At 43.1% G+C, this 18,178-nt stretch overlaps 1 protein-coding gene across 1 annotated transcript in view; it reads right to left on the bottom strand.

Annotated features, from left to right (window-relative positions):
* The window catches only part of SORCS1 (sortilin related VPS10 domain containing receptor 1), a 430,514-nt gene that overhangs the window by 261,156 nt on the left and 151,180 nt on the right, over positions 1 to 18,178 (bottom strand). Inside the window, exon 3 of the mRNA XM_045024608.1 lies at positions 17,248 to 17,315. Coding sequence (XP_044880543.1) covers positions 17,248 to 17,315 — 68 coding nt within the window. The remainder of the gene's footprint in view (positions 1 to 17,247; positions 17,316 to 18,178) is intronic.

Genomic DNA, 18,178 nt, shown 5'->3' with positions numbered 1-18,178 from the left:
CAGCTCTCTGCCAGCCACTGTGTGCTGGGGAAGCCTGATGGTTTGTAATTAATGACAAGAAACCTACAATCTGATCAGACTATTAGCAACATCACTTTGTCCTTTCCATCATATTGTGTTTCACTTTGGAACATGAAGATGACTGGCAGGATAAATCACTAGCTACTTGTTTCATTCTTGATGCCCTGTTTTATTTCTGCCCCCTGCTATACCAGGCATTTGGGGCTAAAACCTGTCAGGGAAAACTTTGCAATAGTAACAAGAGGGCTGGCTGGAAAACAACAATTCTGTCTGGTGAAAGAGATCCAGGCTCAGGTCTCTCTTCTGCTTGATTCAGAGGAGTGACCTGTCAGGTGAACACCTTAACCACCATGGCTATAGACTGTTCGTGTGTCTCTTTCTCTCTCTATCAGAAATTACATCCTAGACCAGAGAGCTCTTCCCTGCAAAATTGTTTCAAATGGGTTACATTTCTGCAACACATTTTGGTTTCTTCAGAAAAAAAGTTTTGTAGACACTTCTTTGACCCCTTTTAATTTACCAACCCCGTGCATTCACCCTCCCACCCCTTCTGAAAAACAAATATCAAGAGATTTGTTTTTAAAACAAAGATATACATTTGGGGTTCTCTTTATTTGCCTGTTGGTTTGAGACTTTCAAGCTTTCTTCCCCCCACCCCCACCACACACACACACCTTGAAGGCTATAAAGTTATTTTATTTGGGGAAAGAAAAAGTCAGATTCTGATGCAACCCCGACTCCAAGAGCTGCTACTTTAAGGGGAAACACACATCACACACACACAAAGTATCACAATACACAAAATTTAAAAAAAAAATCTCTAGATTGGCTCCACTGGCTTTGTCTATGTGAGGATTTTGCCTTTGATGACAAATGGAGGACATCTAAACCTCTCTGTACCTTTCCCCACAAAGTCATGTAAAACACAAGATGAGGGGAAATGCTTCCTTGCGCATGTCTCATGTCGTACCACTAGTCAGTGTGCAAGATAATCAGAGCACTGATACAGTTTTCACACCTAGCTATACAGCACCGCACACACTGTTAGCAAAATACACAGAAAAGGCTTATAGAATAAACCCCTTGGGACAAGGAACACGGCTGACACCACATTCGTAAAGCACTGTATCAGTTCACAGTGCGATATAATTTATTTTTATAATAAACTTACCACCCCTTAAATAAGTTCTCCCAGGTAAGCTGGGGAAATTACTTGGCAGAATAAAAAAAAATGCAATCAGCCAGAGAGGCCGATTTCTCAAAGAAAGAAAGGAAATAAATTGCCAGAAGCAAAACTGCCTCCAATCTTGGGTGGAGTTCAGTTCAATCCTGTGGCACCTGGTGCTACATCTCCTCCTTCTACAACCCAGCCAACCAATTTACAGCCCTAAACTCCTGTGCTGAACTGCCGTTAACCCCTTGCTCCCCAGGTATATCCTCTGACAATGCTTTAGCTCTTCTAGCTGGCCTGCATCTTGGCCCTCCAGACTTGCTGGCCAGTACGGGTGTGCCGCCAGCTGACTGGCACAAAGCATTAGAGATGTATTAAACCCAAGATAGCCTAATTGTGCTGGCTTCCTGCAAAGTGCAAAATTGACTTGAAATACTGCTGCTCATAAACAGATCTATTAACTGCCACAGCCTGGAGCTCAGTTATTCCTGGGGCTTGCTGTCTGTCAGTGCCCCCAGGGTGTGCACTATGGGCCTTTTTGCTGAGCAATGGGTGGTCTTGCTTCCCCCCACACACCCCTGCTAAGCTTCCGAGATGAGAAAAATTGCTGCCAAGAAACATTTTATGTTCTGAGCCTATAAGCTACCAGCAGCACAGCACTCAAACAACAGCGTTTCTGTTAACATGTCGAACGTTAGAACTTCTCACTCATGGGGTTTATTACTGTCCATTCAGTTTGTCTTTCTTTTCCACTAGCCGGGCAATCTGAGCTGATTCTACCTATAACTAACAGACAAGGTGATGGACCCCTGAGCCTGCACAAAGGACCCACTGATTTCCAGTTGGAAGATGGGGGCCATAATGATAACCCCATTTGTCTAAGATCAGCTAGAGAACCAGTTTAATATTGGATATGTTCTCTATCTGGAGAATCCATCCTGACTTTGCATGAGATGGACTTGATGTCCTCTCACCCACCTTGTCTCTTGATGTCCTAACAGTTCTTTTCCCATCCTCTGTGACTAGTTGTCCTCCATCAGTCACACTGAAAGCCATTTAAGATGACAAATGATCCTCAAGATAAAGGACGGCCTTGTGACTAGGGCACTGGTCTGGTACTCAGGAGAACTTGGGTCAACTCCAAGGAATTGAACAAGTCACTTCAGACCCCGTCCCTCCTCATGCCTCAGTTCCTCACCTGTAAAAGCTGGGATAACACTCCTGTCCCTCGCCTATTCAGACTGCAAACACTTCAAGACAGGGAGTGCCTCTCACTGTGTTTTTGTACACCATTGTGTATTAGCAAAATGGGATCCTCAATGTTGATTGGAGCCTCTAGATACTACCACAATACAAATAGTAATAAATGCTTTTGCTGACACCTCCCCTCTTACTAGGATGCTATTATGGAGGCAAGCCAAAAAGAAATGTGCTAAGCCCTATGCAATTCAACTGGGCTGCTTATTTAAGGGATGAAGCAATGTTCTGCTTGCACAGAGCCACTTGCTCAGTAAGGACCCAATTTTTCATTTAACAAGGTTCATCAAAAGTAGTGATTTCATGCATACCAAACAGAGATCCAGACTACAGAAATTCCCTTAATACCAGGACTCCTGATCAATTAGTCCATGTGTTACTGTTTTTGTTTTGTTTTAATTTTAATGTTTACCTTCTTGCATTTTTCTTCTTTGCCTTATTTTTTTCCAATACCATATTTACTGTTGTATGCGGATGTTATATTAGAAAAGATAATACTACATTAATGGTGACCAGTGGGCAAACAAGTTTGGATAAAGTAAAAAACAATCCACCATCCAAAACCTCGTTCCCATTATTTTTCATTGGCATGGGCATCTCAGCATTTCCCAGGAATGACTGGGATTGGAAGCAGCATATGACAAGTATGGGAAGCAAGTAATAATAAAATCTCCTATGGAAGCATCTTCTCAAAAGATTTCCTGCCAGTTTCTACAAAGATAGAGCTGGTAGGCAAATGTGCTCTTTTTCCATAGTTTCAGAGAAAAAGAAAGTGTCCATGGAAAATTTGACTTTTCAGTGAAGTCTCCTCTGTCCAGGCTCTTTACCAGAAAGACCCTCTTGTCCAACAGCCCACCACCTGACTCGGGCCCCTTACCATCACCCAGGGAAGGGTTCCCTCTCTGGAATCAGTATCCCTGTAACTGTCACATCCCTGCCGCTGACCTGTGGGGTGGCATGTTGTAACCTCTGCAATGCAGAATGTCCGCCACTGCCTTCTAAGTCCTTTCACTGGGATCAGATTCCCTAGGGATTTGGCACTCATAGACTAAGGTCAGAAGGGACTATCATGATCATCTAGTCTGACCTCCTGCACATTGCAGGCCATAGATGCTCACCCACCCACTCCAGCAATAGACCCCTAACCTTTGGCTGAGTTACTGAAGTCCTCAAATCATGGTTTAAAGACCTCAAGTTACAGAGCACTCAAAGCTCTCCCCTTTTGGAGCCACTTCCCTCCAGGAGATATCTTTGCTGTTGAGTCCCCTAACCAGCTCCCCTCAGAAGTCCCTCTCAGAAGCTTTCTGTGTTCTGGGGCTTCCTAAGTGAGCCCTCAGAACCCTTGATTAGGCCCAGGGGTTTCTTAGCTAATTAACTGCACTCAGCCATCTAGGCACCTAATGCCTCACAGGTGGCCTGGGGTTGCCTCATTCTCCTCAGAAGAGCCTGTCACAAGCAGGCTGAGTGAGTGCCTGACTCCCTCAGGAGCCAGCTACTCTTTGATAGCAGCACCATCCAGTTCTGCAGGAAGAATCTGATTTGGACTGACAAAGGCTTTCGTCTGTTGTTGTTATTTAGCATTCATATTGTGGTAATACCTAATGGCCAATTAGGCACTGTATTAGTATATGGTAAGTGACTCTCCCTTGCCCCAAAGACCTTACAATCTAACAGGCCAGGTACAAACACGTAGAGGAGACAAGTGCAGCAGGGTGAGAAGGTGGGATAACAAACACAACAGGACGTGCACAATTCTTAGCTAGGCAGCAGTGGCAATCACAGCTCTCGAGCTGCCTAAAGTAGGTTGTACCTTACTCTACGAACGACAGGAGAGGTGTGGTTTGAGGGAGGACTTGAAGGAGACCAAGGTGGTGGCAATGGGTGGCATGTGAACCACCGTTCGGGGAGGCTAGCTCCTGTCCCCACTCCTTCTGCCCTCGTCTCCCCCTGCTGGAGTCCCAAGCTCCACACTGTGCCCACCAGACCCCCGTCACAGCCCTGGACCACCCCAGCTGGCCCACCAAAGCGCCCCTAGCCCCAGAGTGCCAGGCGGGCAACCCCAGAGCTCCCAGCCCCAGAGTGCCAAGTGGCACAGCCCCAGCACCTCCAGTCCTGGAGCACTGGGTGGCCCCAGCTCTGGCCCCAGCTGCCCCAAATCCCAGGCCGCAGCCCAGCCTGCTCTAGCCTGCTTCAGGGAAGAGGAGCAGTCTGGGTTGGGGCCACTGGGGAAGAGCGGGAAGCAGGAGGGGGCCTCGGGGCAGAGCGTGGACAGGGACATGCCTGGCGGTTTGGAACGTCTCAGCATCCCCTGGCCTGCCATACCTGCAGCCCATGGTGGTGGCTTTATGGATTTGGACAAGGACCTTTTCCACCTGTAAGGGGCAGCAGGGGACAGAGAGTGAGAGTGCCTGTTGGTGAAATGGAGAATTGCATGTTCAAAGCTACTCTCATAGGCAGAGAGACAGTGGAATTGGCAGAGACTCCACAACAACCGGTACTCTTGCCAGCACGGCCAGGATAGGCAAAGCGGTGATTTGAAATCTCCCTTCACTTGCAACCAGGGTAAGCTTGACCAATGCAAGCCACAGCTTTGCTTGGGATTTGTTGCATGGCTTGAATATACCAGTTGCTGGTCCAGTGATTGTTAATCTGGAACTATTCCCAAATACAAGCCAGCTGTGATAGGCTCCTATATAACATCTGGCATATTACCGATGAAGCACCAGTTTGGAGCAGTATATAGCATGACAACAGGGCCAGCTCTGGGCACCAGCGTTCCAAGCATGTGCTTGGGGCAGCCCTTTTCACGGGGCGGCATTCCGACCTTTTGTTTTTGTTTTTGTTTTGTTTTTTTGAGCTTGGGGCAGCAAAAAAACCTGGATGACAAGCGTGAAGAAAGCCAAATAGCATCCCTGATAGTCCATTAGCCACCACTTTCCTGGCAGAGCTTCAAATCCAGATAGCAAGTTTCCCATGCAAGCCCAGCACTCAGACAACGAGATGGCAGCAAGATGGATGTGAATAAATTGCATGTGGTCATTAAAATTCTTCAACTAATAATTTTGAGAGCGGGGAAGAAATGAGCCATTGCTGGAGAAAGACTTTGGGTGCTTTCAGGAAATTAATGAATAAAAGGGTTCAGACTGGATGGTTAGAAAATCATGAGAAAAAGGTCAGTTTGAACAGAGCTATTATGCTTTAGAGTAAACATTCATCAGCTTGCACTGCAAAATATGTGGCAGAGCCGCTGAATGTTTGAATACAGGTTATTTGCAGCACCCAATCTTCAGCTTTCTCTCCATCCCCTCCTCGAAGAGCACAGGAGCAGTGTACACATGTTCAGTTTTAATAATGGCTTCAGTAGCAGGCCTTTATAACTGAATACAAGTCACTCTGCAACAGGTCGTAGCATTCTGCCCATTCACATGCTGTCCCTATGTGCAGCTATCTCCCCACAAGTTCATTAGTGAGTGAGCAGAGTTGTGCAAAACCTCTCTGGTTTTATGTTTGCAATAAGGATTGGCGGCACATCCAACCGGCAGCTCCCAGGACAGATCCAGCACACGGGATGATTTTGTCCAGCCCCTGCACACATCTGCCCTCTCGGCCCAGCAGACCTGCTCTACAAAATGGCATCATCCATATGGCGTGACTTCACACACACCATATGTGTGAGGTCACATTGTGTGGTGCATGCCATTTTATAGAGTAAAATGGTGTCCTCCGCACATGACCTTGCACACACTGTAGGTGTGAGGTCACACTGCATGGAGGATGCCATTTTGTATGCCATGTATTTCGGCATGTATTGCATCCGACGAAGTGGGTATTCACCCACAAAAGCTCATGCTCCAATACTTCTGCTAGTCTGTAAGGTGGCACAGGACTCTCTGATGCTTTTACAGATCCAGACTAACACGGCTGCCCCTCTGATACTTGATGTATTTCTGCATGAGGGTGGTGGAGATGCTCCAATACTAACATCTGGACCACAGCACTGAAAGGTTGGCGCACCCATCAGATGAGAGGTCGGGAAGGAACTTTTACCAAGACCAGATTGAGGGACCAGCGTTATTTTTTTCCATCATCCCTTAATCATGGATCACCTAGTGGGACCATCTGGGCACATCTCACCTAACCAATTCCCTGCCATTGCCCGGGTCTCGGGCATTGGTGGCACTCGAATTTCTCCATTCTCTGCCCATGGGACACAACAGTTCAGTCTTCTGAGGACTGAAGTATTTTAGTCCAGTTATAATCATTAGGTTCAACATAGGGGTATTTTGGTGAAATTTAGTAGCTTGCGTTATACAGGAGATCAGACTAGATGATCCAATGATCCCTTCTGGCCTTAAACTCTATGAAATTATGAAAGCTCCAAAATCTGGATCAAGATTTCAGGATCATTTTGAATCTGAGATTTTGTCCCATTACAAAGACAGGAACCATGGGCAAACTTAAGATCCAGGATAACGCCTGCATTTCAAACACTCCCAAAGTGTTTTTCATTATTATTTTGGGTGTCAGTGGGGGGAAAGTTAGATCCAAGACTTTGGTGTGGGCCTGTGTTTTATGTAGCTAAAAAAAAATGTTGTTCTGTTTTATGTGTGCTATACCTTTAAATTTTAAGGAGTGTCCCTGCTAGCTGCAAGGACAGTTGCCATTTTGTGTTTGGTACTGAGGCTTGATCCTGTTTACAATTAAATCAACAGCAAGACTCCCATTAACATAAATAGAACAGGATGAAAAATGTTAGAGTGAGTGTCTCTCTCTCTGAGAGACTTTACAAGACAGATAAGAACATAAGAATGGCCATACTGGGTCAGACCAAAGGTCCATCCAGCCCAGTATCCTGTCTACCAACAGTGACCAATGCCAGGTGTCCCAGGGGGAGTGAACCTAACAGGTAATAATCAAGTGATCTCTTTCCTGCCATCCATCTCCGCCCTCTGACAAACAGAGACTATGGACACCATTCCTTACCCATCCTGGCTAATAGCCATTTATGGACTTAACCTCCATGAATTTATCTAGTTCTTTTTTAAACACTGTTATAGTCCTAGCCTTCACAACCTCCTCAGGCAAGGAGTTCCACAGGTTGACTGTGCGCCGTGCGAAGAACTTCCTTTTATTTGTTTTAAACCTGCTGCCCATTAATTTCATTTGGTGGCCCCTAGTTCTCATATTATGGGAACACGTAAATAACTTTTCCTTATTCACTTTCTCCACACCACTCATGATTTTATATGCCTCTATCATATCCTCCCTTAGTCTCCTCTTTCCCAAGCTGAGAAGTCCTAGCTTCTTTAATCTCTCCTCATATGGGACCCTCTCCAAATCCATAATCATTTTAGTTTCCCTTCTCTGAACCTTGTCTAATGCCAGTATATCTTTTTTGAGATGAGGAGACCACATTTGTACACAGTATTCAAGATGTGGGTGTACCATGGATTTATATAAGGGCAATAAGATATTCTCCGTCTTATTCTCTATCCCTTTTTGAATGATTCCTAACATCCTGTTTGCTTTTTTGACTGCTGCTGCACACTGCGTGGACATCTTCAGAGAACTATCCACAATGACTCCAAGATCTCTTTCCTGATTAGTTGTAGCTAAATTAGCCCCCATCATATTCTATGCATAGTTGGGGTTATTTTTTCCAATGTGCATTACTTTACATTTATCCACATTAAATTTCATTTGCCATTTTGTTGCCCAATCACTTAGTTTTGTGAGATCTTTTTGAAGTTCTTCACAGTCTGCTTTGGTCTTAACTATCTTGAGCAGTTTAGTATTATCTGCAAACGTTGCCACCTCACTGTTCACCCCTTTCTCCAGATCATTTATGAACAAGTTGTATAGAATTGGTCCTAGGACTGACCCTTGGGGAACACCACTAGTTACCCTTCTCCATTCTGAAAATTTACCACTTATTCCTACCCTTTGTTCCATGTTTTTTAACCAGTTCTCAATCCATGAAAGGATCTTCCCTCTTATCCCATGAGAGCTTAATTTACACAAGAGCTTTTGGGGACCTTGTCAAAGGCTTTTTGGAAATCTAAGTACACTATGTTCACTGGATCCCCCTTGTCCATGTTTGTTCACCCCTTCAAAGAACTCTAATAGATTAGTAAGACATGATTTCCCTTTACAGAAACCATGTTGACTTTTGCCCAACAATTTATGTTGTTCTGTGTGTCTGACAATTTTATTCTTTACTATTGTTTCCACTAATTTGCCCGGTACTGACGTTAGACTTACCGGTCTGTAATTGCTGGGATCACCTCTAGAGCCCTTTTTAAATATTGGCGTTACATTAGCTATCTTCCAGTCATTGGGTACAGAAGCTGATTCAAAGGACAGGTTACAAACCATAGTTAATATTCTGCAATTTCATACTTGAGTTCTTTCAGAACTCTTGGGTGAATGCCATCTGGTCCCGGTGACTTGTTACTATTAAGTTTATCAATTAATTCCAAAACCTCTTCTAGTGACACTTCAATTTGTGACAATTCCTCAGATTTGTCACCTACAAAGAATGGCTCAGGTTTGGGAATCTCCCTAACATCCTCAGCCGTGAAGACTGAAGCAAAGAATTCATTTAGTTTCTCTGCAATGGTTTTATTGTCTTTAAGCGCTCCTTTTGTATCTCGATCGTCCAGAGGCCCCGCTGGTTGTTTAGCAGGCTTCCTGCTTCTGATGTACTTAAAAAACATTTTGTTATTATCTTTTGAGTTTTTGGCTAGCCGTTCTTCAAACTCCTCTTTGGCTTTTCTTATTACATTTTTACACTTAATTAGGCAGTGTTTATGCTCCTTTCTATTTACCTCACTAGGATTTGACTTCCACTTTTTAAAAGAAGGAAAAAGAAAGAACACTTACAGGGCTCGATCCTCAGCTGGCATAAATCAGGGCAGCTCCATTAATTTCAGTGGAGCGATGTCGATTTACACTGGCTGAGGATCCAGCCCTGTACGTGTTCTTTCCTTTTTTGGATCTGTGCAAAACAAGTACAAAGGGAGCGTAACACACACACACACACACACACACAAAGAAGGAGGATAGTAAAGTTTTACATCCCCTTTGCCTGGGTGTAAATGACATCGCAAGGTGCAAAGCAGTGGAGAACCAGGACCTCAGGGATAACAACCTGCATGGATCATGGAGGGAGCAGCTCAGGTTGTAGGATCCTTATGCACATGAACTGAGTCCCTGGTGCTTCCTATAAACTCTTCCCTCCCGCAACCTGTGCCTCTCAGTCCATGTTCCATGCAGGTTGCTACACAAGGTGTACCTATGACAAGTATGGCCATTTCCTGCAATATACTGGACAAACTTTACTAAATTAAGTTAAACCTCATTAAATTAAATTTAAGAATCTTAAGAGCTCATTGTACTAAAATGCAAGTATGTGTGTGTTATTTTGGGATTTTAAGTAACTTGTCTAGGAAACATGACTAATGTAAACCTGGGGAAGAGTTACGCACTTCAAAGGACTCTTTTTAACAATGGGCTAAGACAAGAATGAACTGTTAGTTGTGCAGGTTTCCTAGGAAATACTTGGGAGGAGGAGAATGCAAATACTCACCTCTGGGCCCAATAACTTTTGAAGCTTCACCTTGGGGAGGGGACCTTCGTCTGGAATTACCTAATCCCAGGATCAAAAGGGCCAAATGGCATTTGGGAGTAACTCACAGATTTGTGGGTATTCCAGTTCTGAGCAAGAGGAGTCATGAACTTGTATCCACAGAAAAGCCTGTGGGTGGTGTTCACTGGCCAGAGCCCAGGTTGGAATCAGGGGGTGATCTCCAGTAAGCGTCTTAGCACGTATGCAGGTTCTTCTGTTGTTCTTAAAGTTTTCTCTGTAATGCTTTTAGGTTGAGAAGAAATGTCCTTGCTTAGAAAGTGCTGTGTGGGGTAACTTAGAACCGTGGGCAATTGCAACTGTTTATAGGCTTTGAAGACTAAGCAAAGCATAGACACAGGCCTCTCTAGGTGGTCTCTTTTGCTGGGGAATAACACAGTGTTGGCAGGGAACTGAATGAAACCTGGAAAAACCCCAGAAAGCAGGGCATGAAACGTGAAGGCTGGGAAGCCGGAAGCCTGAGAGTGCGGGCCCTCACTGAACTGTTGCCCTGAACTGTGGCAGTACATTACTCCAACGTTAGGCTCCCTGAGAACCACTAACCGTTGTGCACCTTATACCTTATGCATCATCTCTGAATCTGGCCCAGTGTGTGAATGTGTCTAAAATAATACTGACGTCAACTGAGTTATGCCAAGGAACGTTTTGCCCCATTGGGCCTGTACTATGTGCCTCCACAATGCCATGGCATGCAGTTGAACAGGACCCCAGCATTGACTGGATACCACATGGCCAGATTCCTCCTTTTATTAGCCCTTTTATAAAGCAGAACAACCACTGACAAACCCCATTTAAAGTATTATAGATATCTGCGAAGCTGCATGAACATCGTACATCTGTTATTTACAGTATATTGATAATATATGTCTACATTAATATTCATAATCATGATTTACATATTGGCTTTCACACTGCAATGGGATCAGGGGGGTTTTGATTTACATGGTTGCACTACCACATTTCATGACTGGATGCAACAGAGAACGCACTTTTAATGTGCATAATAAATTTGCATCTTCATTAATGCTGAATATTTTATCCATGCAAACCAGGCGATGCAGAAGGCGCTAGATGAAATTCTAAACCAAGTCACACCTCAAAGGTTGTGGGCTCGATTCTCCTCTGACTCACCCCATGGTGTAAATCCATTGGTTTAAATGTAAGTGAGGTCAGAATCAGGACCAGAGAATTCAGTTGTGGAAGAGGCCTGTGTTTATATGGCCCTGATTCAGCAAAGTGCTTAAGCAGTGAAGTCATTGAGACTTCAACACATGCTTTCATAGGCTGTGATTCAGCAAAGCACTTAAGCATCTGCTGGAAGTTATAGGTGGGCTTGGCAGAATTCAGTTTTTATTGTTTTGTAATTCCAATGGCTAATATCAATATTTATTATATTGTGGTCAGACAGTAATTATTATTAGATATCCTTAAATCAAACTCTAATAAATTCTTAAGCAGCATTTTTCTTATTTTGACTATCTGTAAATTTCAGTTATTATTGATGGAAATATGCTTTTCATCATTTTGAGTGTGTATGGTGACATTGACATTTACTGACATTTACCAATAAAAATCTAGTCCTTCCAAGCCTAGTTACATACCAATGTCCATAAGACTTTGCTAACATCATTGGAATTCACATTGGTAGCATGCAAAGTACCCCAGGAAGCCCCTTACTAATATCAGCTAGCGTTGGGAGAAACTGACTAGGTTTCTATTACAAGGTTTTATTCTGCTGCCCATCACCCTGGTATCTGATCACCTTCCATGTAAAATCCCTAGTGGACTTGGGTGCTGAACACAAAGCATCCAATCCTAAGATGGGTGGAGGGCACTCAGCTCCCACTGAAGTCAGGAAACCAAATCCTGAGGTCCTTATTGAGGCCCCACTCAGGCGAGGATCCCACTAGGATCAAATTGTAAAATATACCACTTCCTGTGTGCAAAACTGAGCATGTGAACTCAAACCCCAGGACCCTTAGGCATTCATGAGAGCGACAGCCAAGGGTTTGAATGTTCACAGGAGGGAAAAACAAAATGGAGGCACATGCAAAATTCATTTTTAAATTCAAGTGAATTCCCACAGGATAGTGGTTTTCAGACCACTGGGGTCCACAGATTATGTCTCAGATTTCCAAAGAGGTCCGCACCTTCCATTTGAAATCTTTTAGGGAAAAATGTTGAAAACCACTAGGAGATATGTGGCAGCATTTCCCCGGCTCTGATATTCAGGTAAGGAAACTAACTTAGTCACACAGTGTAATTGAAGTACTGAATTTAGTGATAAAAAATATTTCAAATAGCTCTTTCAAGTCCCTTTTCCCCAAAACTGCCAGTTAGAATGTATTCAATAAAAGGTCTTTCTCTGTCACTTTTCTGAATTGATTTGTTTCTCCTGCTTTCTCCAGCTAAGACACCCTAATCCTCTGCAGCTGCAACTTGTGGCATGTCTCTAAACCATAGGTTATGACCTTATTAATGCAGCTCAGCAGGTGGAAAATAAAAGTGCATTGAACCAGCCTGAGAAACACAGGAGATTGATTTATGGAATAATGGGGTATCTGGGAAGTTTCATTCAAAACAGGCAAGTGTATATCACAAAGCTTTAAAGTGCTCTGGTATAACATAATTCTTATTTGTAGCAAGTATACTCCATACAGTCAAACACAGGTAGAGGATATTTAACATAACCTATAACTGGACAACATCATGTGATCCAAAAGGGGGAAGGGAAGGTGAAATTGATCATGGTCAATTTTGGTCCTTCCTCTCTCTGCTGACTCACAAAAGCAAACTGAGGAGAGAGCAAAGGGGTGATGCTGGGGTGATGGTGATGACCATACACATGCCTCTACAAACACAACACCCTGGATGAGCTGAGCTGTAAACTGCTTTCCACTTATACTACCTTTTATCCACGGAACACAGGGTGCTTTGCAAACATGAATTCATTGAGACTTCTAACAAACTCCATGAGGAAGGTAAATATTGTTTTTTTTCTGTTTCACAGCTGAGTAAACTGACAGAGAGGTTAAGAGACTCTTGCTCAAGATCACACAAGAAGTTCATGACAAAGCTGGAAACAGAAGCGGGGAATTCTGAAACTCTCTCTATTGCTTTCACCACTGTAATAATTCTAGTTATTCTGTACATATTATTTTAGATTTTCAAACCATAGCAAACATGAATCATCTCGCCCTCAAAACATGCCTAGGAAATATGGTGATTAATATCCCCATTTTACATTTGCCTGAAGCTACACAGCAAGGCAGAGGCAGAGCTGGGATTTCAATAAAGGAGTTCCCAAGTTCAATGCACCTGGCCATGCTGCTTGCATCCCTTCCAAGTTAGAAGCTCAAGAGCCTGGTTTCATTTGCACCCATTTTACACAGGTGTAGCCCTAAGGACTTCAATGACTGTACTCTTTGTTGACCAAACATTGGTGTAGATAAGATCTGAGATATTGAGACTTTTGCAGCCCTTGTTTTGCAGGACTAATCGATTTTTGGGGGATAAGGCAGGTGAAGATGGGGGTACTATCTTGGGGACAATTTAAAGCAGAAAATTTAATTTGTTGGAGAAGTGAGTGGGATAAATTGGATGCCTGCCATGTATGACAGCTTGCCTTAATCTTGCAACCATTTATACGTGTGCTTAAACAGAGGCAGCACGGGTTAGCGGACAGAGCACTGACTAGGATTCAGGATACCTGAGTTCTGATCCTACCTGTGTCACTGGTCCCCTGGATGACCTTGGGCAAGTCACTTTCCCGCTCTGTGCTGTCTGTAAAATGGGGATAATGGCACTGAGCTCCTTTGTCAAGCCCTTTGAGTTTTACTGATGAAAGGCACTATACAAAAGCTAGGGCTTCTTATCAGAAGTCATCCCACTGATTTCAATGGGACGGCTCAAGGGAATAAAGTAAAGCACATGCCTAAATGTCTGCAGGGCTGAGGCTAACAGCATGCAATGAACTGCTTTTTCTCTTCAGGCCCTGAATGAAGAGTTCAGTGCAGGGCTCCCCAGAACTCTGATCACATCAAAAAAAAGAAAAGGGAGAAGATTATTTCCCCCACTCCCCACAGACTCTATATCTGTTATTCTGACATTTTATTTATCTCAGACCTAAGCTTATCTTGCTCCTGTAGTGAAAACCACCATCTTCTCCCAAGTCTCAAAGTGTAATCCTCTTTGTGATCCAAGAGATAACTGGGAGAGGAAGAAAAATAAAACCTCGAATAATTGCTTGGCGTGAGATAATCTTTGCTTTGCCCTCTTTTCTCTTTCTTGACTGAATTAAATAAATAAATAAAACCCAAGGATGGGGGGGGGGGAAATGTATCGAGAGGATTATGGTGTAATTAATGCCACGTCCAGCCAACAAGAAATCTCATTCGCTCGCTTCAGAGGCAGCATCTCACTCGCCACCAAGAGTCTATTGATCACTAAGAGTATGTCTTCACTACAGCCGCTCGAATGGCACAGCTATGGCACTGAAGCTGTATTGTAGACACTTCCTACATTGACAGAGGGGATTTGCCATCAATGTAGCCAATCCATGTCTTTGAGAGGTTGAAAGAAAGAATTCTTCCATCAATCTAGCTGCATCTACAACCAGGCTTTAGGCTGACTTTACTACTGTACTCAGGAAGCAGCATTTATCACAGCCCTGAGCGACATAGCTAGATAGATCTAATTATTACGTGTAGATCAGGCCTGAAGCTCAACTTTCAAGAAGATCGTCACCCTCTTTCCTTGCTTCTCCCTTTTGCTGTTTTTAATCACATACACAAGTCAGCTGCCAATAGCCTTTTTACTCACTGGATTTGTGGCGAGCTCCATACATCATCACTGCAGGAGGACAGGACAGAAGTTAAATCGGCTGAGGAATTCAAAAGAAATGTCATCCTGGCCAATATTAGTATATTTATAAAAAAAAAAAAATCCGCATGCTATGGTCAGTAGGCGGTGTGTGTTATAGCTAGCTATAGAGCCCAACTGGTCAACAGACTGCTTATGACCATCGATAACTCCTTCGACTATCGAGTTTATAACTAGAACTGGGCAAAAATTTTCAGCCAAAGCTTTTTTAACATAAAAACACATTTTGAAAATTCATGTCCATTTCTCTGAATTGTTTCGGTTGAAAAAAATACTTTAAAAATCTGAAAAAAAAAAAACCCAATGTTTTGTTTTGATATTTTTTACGTTTCAGTTTTTTTAATTCAAAATTACTTTTGTTTTTAAATGTCTTTGCATCTTATTAATGAAAATCTTTCACTTTGTTTGACCCATAAAAATCTTTTGACTTTTCATGTAAGTGAATATTCCCCCCCACCCCCCCAAAAAATGGTTTCAGGTCGAGCCAACCCAATTTTTATTCAGTTTTTCAGAACTGTGAGTGAAGCAAAAAATCAGTAATCCACATAGCTCTACTTTTAACCAGGTATAACACAAACTACTCTACCTATAAACAATTGCTAATCATTTTCCAGCCCTTTATTAATGTACCCTTCATAGAATCTCAGGGTTGGAAGGGAACTCAGGAGATCATCTAGTCCAACCCCCTGCTCAAAGCAGGACCAATCCCCAGACAGATTTTTGCCCCAGATCCCTAAATGGCCCCCTCAAGGATTAAACTCACAACCCTCGGTTTAGCAGGCCAATGCTCAAACCACTGAGCTATCCCTCTCCCCTTAATATGAAGTGTGTTATATGTATGCCACGTATCACAGACAAGACACTTTTCCTAGGTTGTGTGTAGATACAGAAAGACGTGCTTTTCTCTTCTATCTTTTGGAAACAGTCACCGATGTGCAAGAGCAAAGTAAACCAGGGATAGTGTGTTCTTTCACTGGCCAACATCATCTCTCAAGAAATAAAACAAATCAGAGAAATGAAGGATATTTTTTCCTCCCTCTTATTTCTATTTTCCTTGATATTTTTTTTATACAAGTGTATCAGGTGCTTTAAATAATGTGTCCTTCCATCATTTTCTCCCGTTACACCGAAAATGGGAAACCTTCAATGGGACCGTCACAAGGATCCTCACTCACGGCCCCTGGTGAAGCTTAAAAAAACCAACAGATTTCACCAGGAAAGCACGGGGAAGAAAATAGCAACAAAACATACTTAACGCTCACATGAACTTTCTTCCTCTGAGGCTCTCGAAGCAATTGACAAACTCAAGGTTCAAGCCGAAGCCCACGGAAGTCAATGTGAAGTGGTGATCAGTCACCCAGTCCTAACAACAATGGATATGGGCCAGGAAACCCTTACTATTCACTTGAACAGTCCTCAAACACACAAGCACCCCTAAAGGCACTACACGAGTTATAATAGAATCTCAGAGTTATGAACACCAGAGTTATGAATTGACCAGTCAACCACACACCTCATTTGGAACCAGAAGTATGCAATCAGGCAGCAGCAGACACACACACACACACACACACACACAAAGCAAATACCTTACAGTACTGTGTTAAACGTAAACGACTAAAAAAATAAATAAAGGGAAAGTTTAAAAAAAGATTTGACAAAGTAAGGAAACTGTTTCTGTGCTTGTTTCATTTAAATTAAGACGGTTAAAAGCAGCATTTTTCTATGCATAGTAAGGTTTCAAAGCTGTATTAAGTCAATGTTCAGTTGTAAACTTTTCAAAGAACCACCATAGCATTTTGTTCAGCATTATGAACATTTCAGAGTGACGAACAACCTCCGTTCTCGAGGCGTCTGTAACTGTGGTTCTACTCTAGGATCACTGGGGCAGCTTTGTGGGATGGAGCTCTTGTCAATGCAAACTGAAATAAAGTATTACAGATCAAAACAGGGGGGTTGTTGGTTGGGTTTCAATCAATTGGTTTATTAATTCTGAACAGGATTGTGTGTAAAACAAAAAAAAACCAACCACACCTAAGTGACAGTTACATGAAATGCATTATCTAACTAGCTGAACAAGACAATCAGACATCAGTCCCATCATCCCCAAGAATGAGAGAACAAAAGACTAAAAGAGAGAGAGAGAGAGAGAGAGCGCTTATCCGTGAACCTTCCAGCATGTAAAAAATCCAATTAAATTCAATAAAAGAACTGTACCAGACTGTTCATGTTTAAGTAAGACGGTAATTATTAGCTCAATTTATCTACGTACCTCCAAAGCGAGCTCTCGGTGATGCTCCCCAGGTTGTAGTCATACAGCTTTGTCAGAATTAGAATCACCTGGAGGCAAAAGAAGAAATCATGGTTAGTCTGAAACAATTACAATCTCCTAGAACTGAAATGACCCAAGGGAGGGTTTAGGATTCCTTTAATGGGTGCTTAACATAATTGAATGAATTGTTAAAGCATTTGCCTAAATTGACATGGGAAGTGCTTGCAGATGCTGTATGTTGAACTGAGTGGACCTTTCCCTGTTCAACGCCGCTGCACCATTATACGGTGCGTTCTTCCCCCAGGAAAAAAAGCGGGTGACAAAATACCCCAGGCAAAATACTTGTGGATACAGGAGGATATCTGCAGTATGTGGCAGAAAGATTGATTGCCTTCCACTGGGATTCCTGAGCATGAGAACCACCAGCCTGTAATGGAGCAGAGGTCCTTCTGGGCCAGAATCTTGTCTGTCATGGTGGTCAGTACCAGAAGATGTAAGAACCCTGAAGAAGGCCACTGTGGGCTAATCTGTCCCCCATGAAGGCCTCATTCTAACCCCTAAAAAGTAGAGAGAGGCTTAAATTCCAAAGCATGAGGTTTTGGATCCCTTCCAACATTTTTCTTAGGGATCCAAAACCTCTGTCAGGCAACCTAATCAGACCATATGGTTCCTTTAACTATGCTGGGTTTTGCTTTAAATTAAGGATTTCTGGGCCATATCCTTCACCTCTTACTGACACGAGTGCAAATTGGGCATTCATACAAGACTTCCTCCTGGTTTGGCCAATTGTTCCAACCTGTGCTCCAACTTTTGGCCTTTCCTGAAACTAGGAAGTGCTAGTACATCCGCATGGATCCATTGCAGGGGAAGAATAGTTGTGATTGAAAGCTAGAGTAGCCAATGGGCTGCAGCAGCAGCTGCACCATGGTCA

This window comes from Mauremys mutica, chromosome 7, assembly GCF_020497125.1.
Source record: "Mauremys mutica isolate MM-2020 ecotype Southern chromosome 7, ASM2049712v1, whole genome shotgun sequence".
Taxonomy (NCBI): domain Eukaryota; kingdom Metazoa; phylum Chordata; order Testudines; family Geoemydidae; genus Mauremys; species Mauremys mutica.
This window is presented reverse-complemented; position numbering and strand designations above follow the sequence as displayed.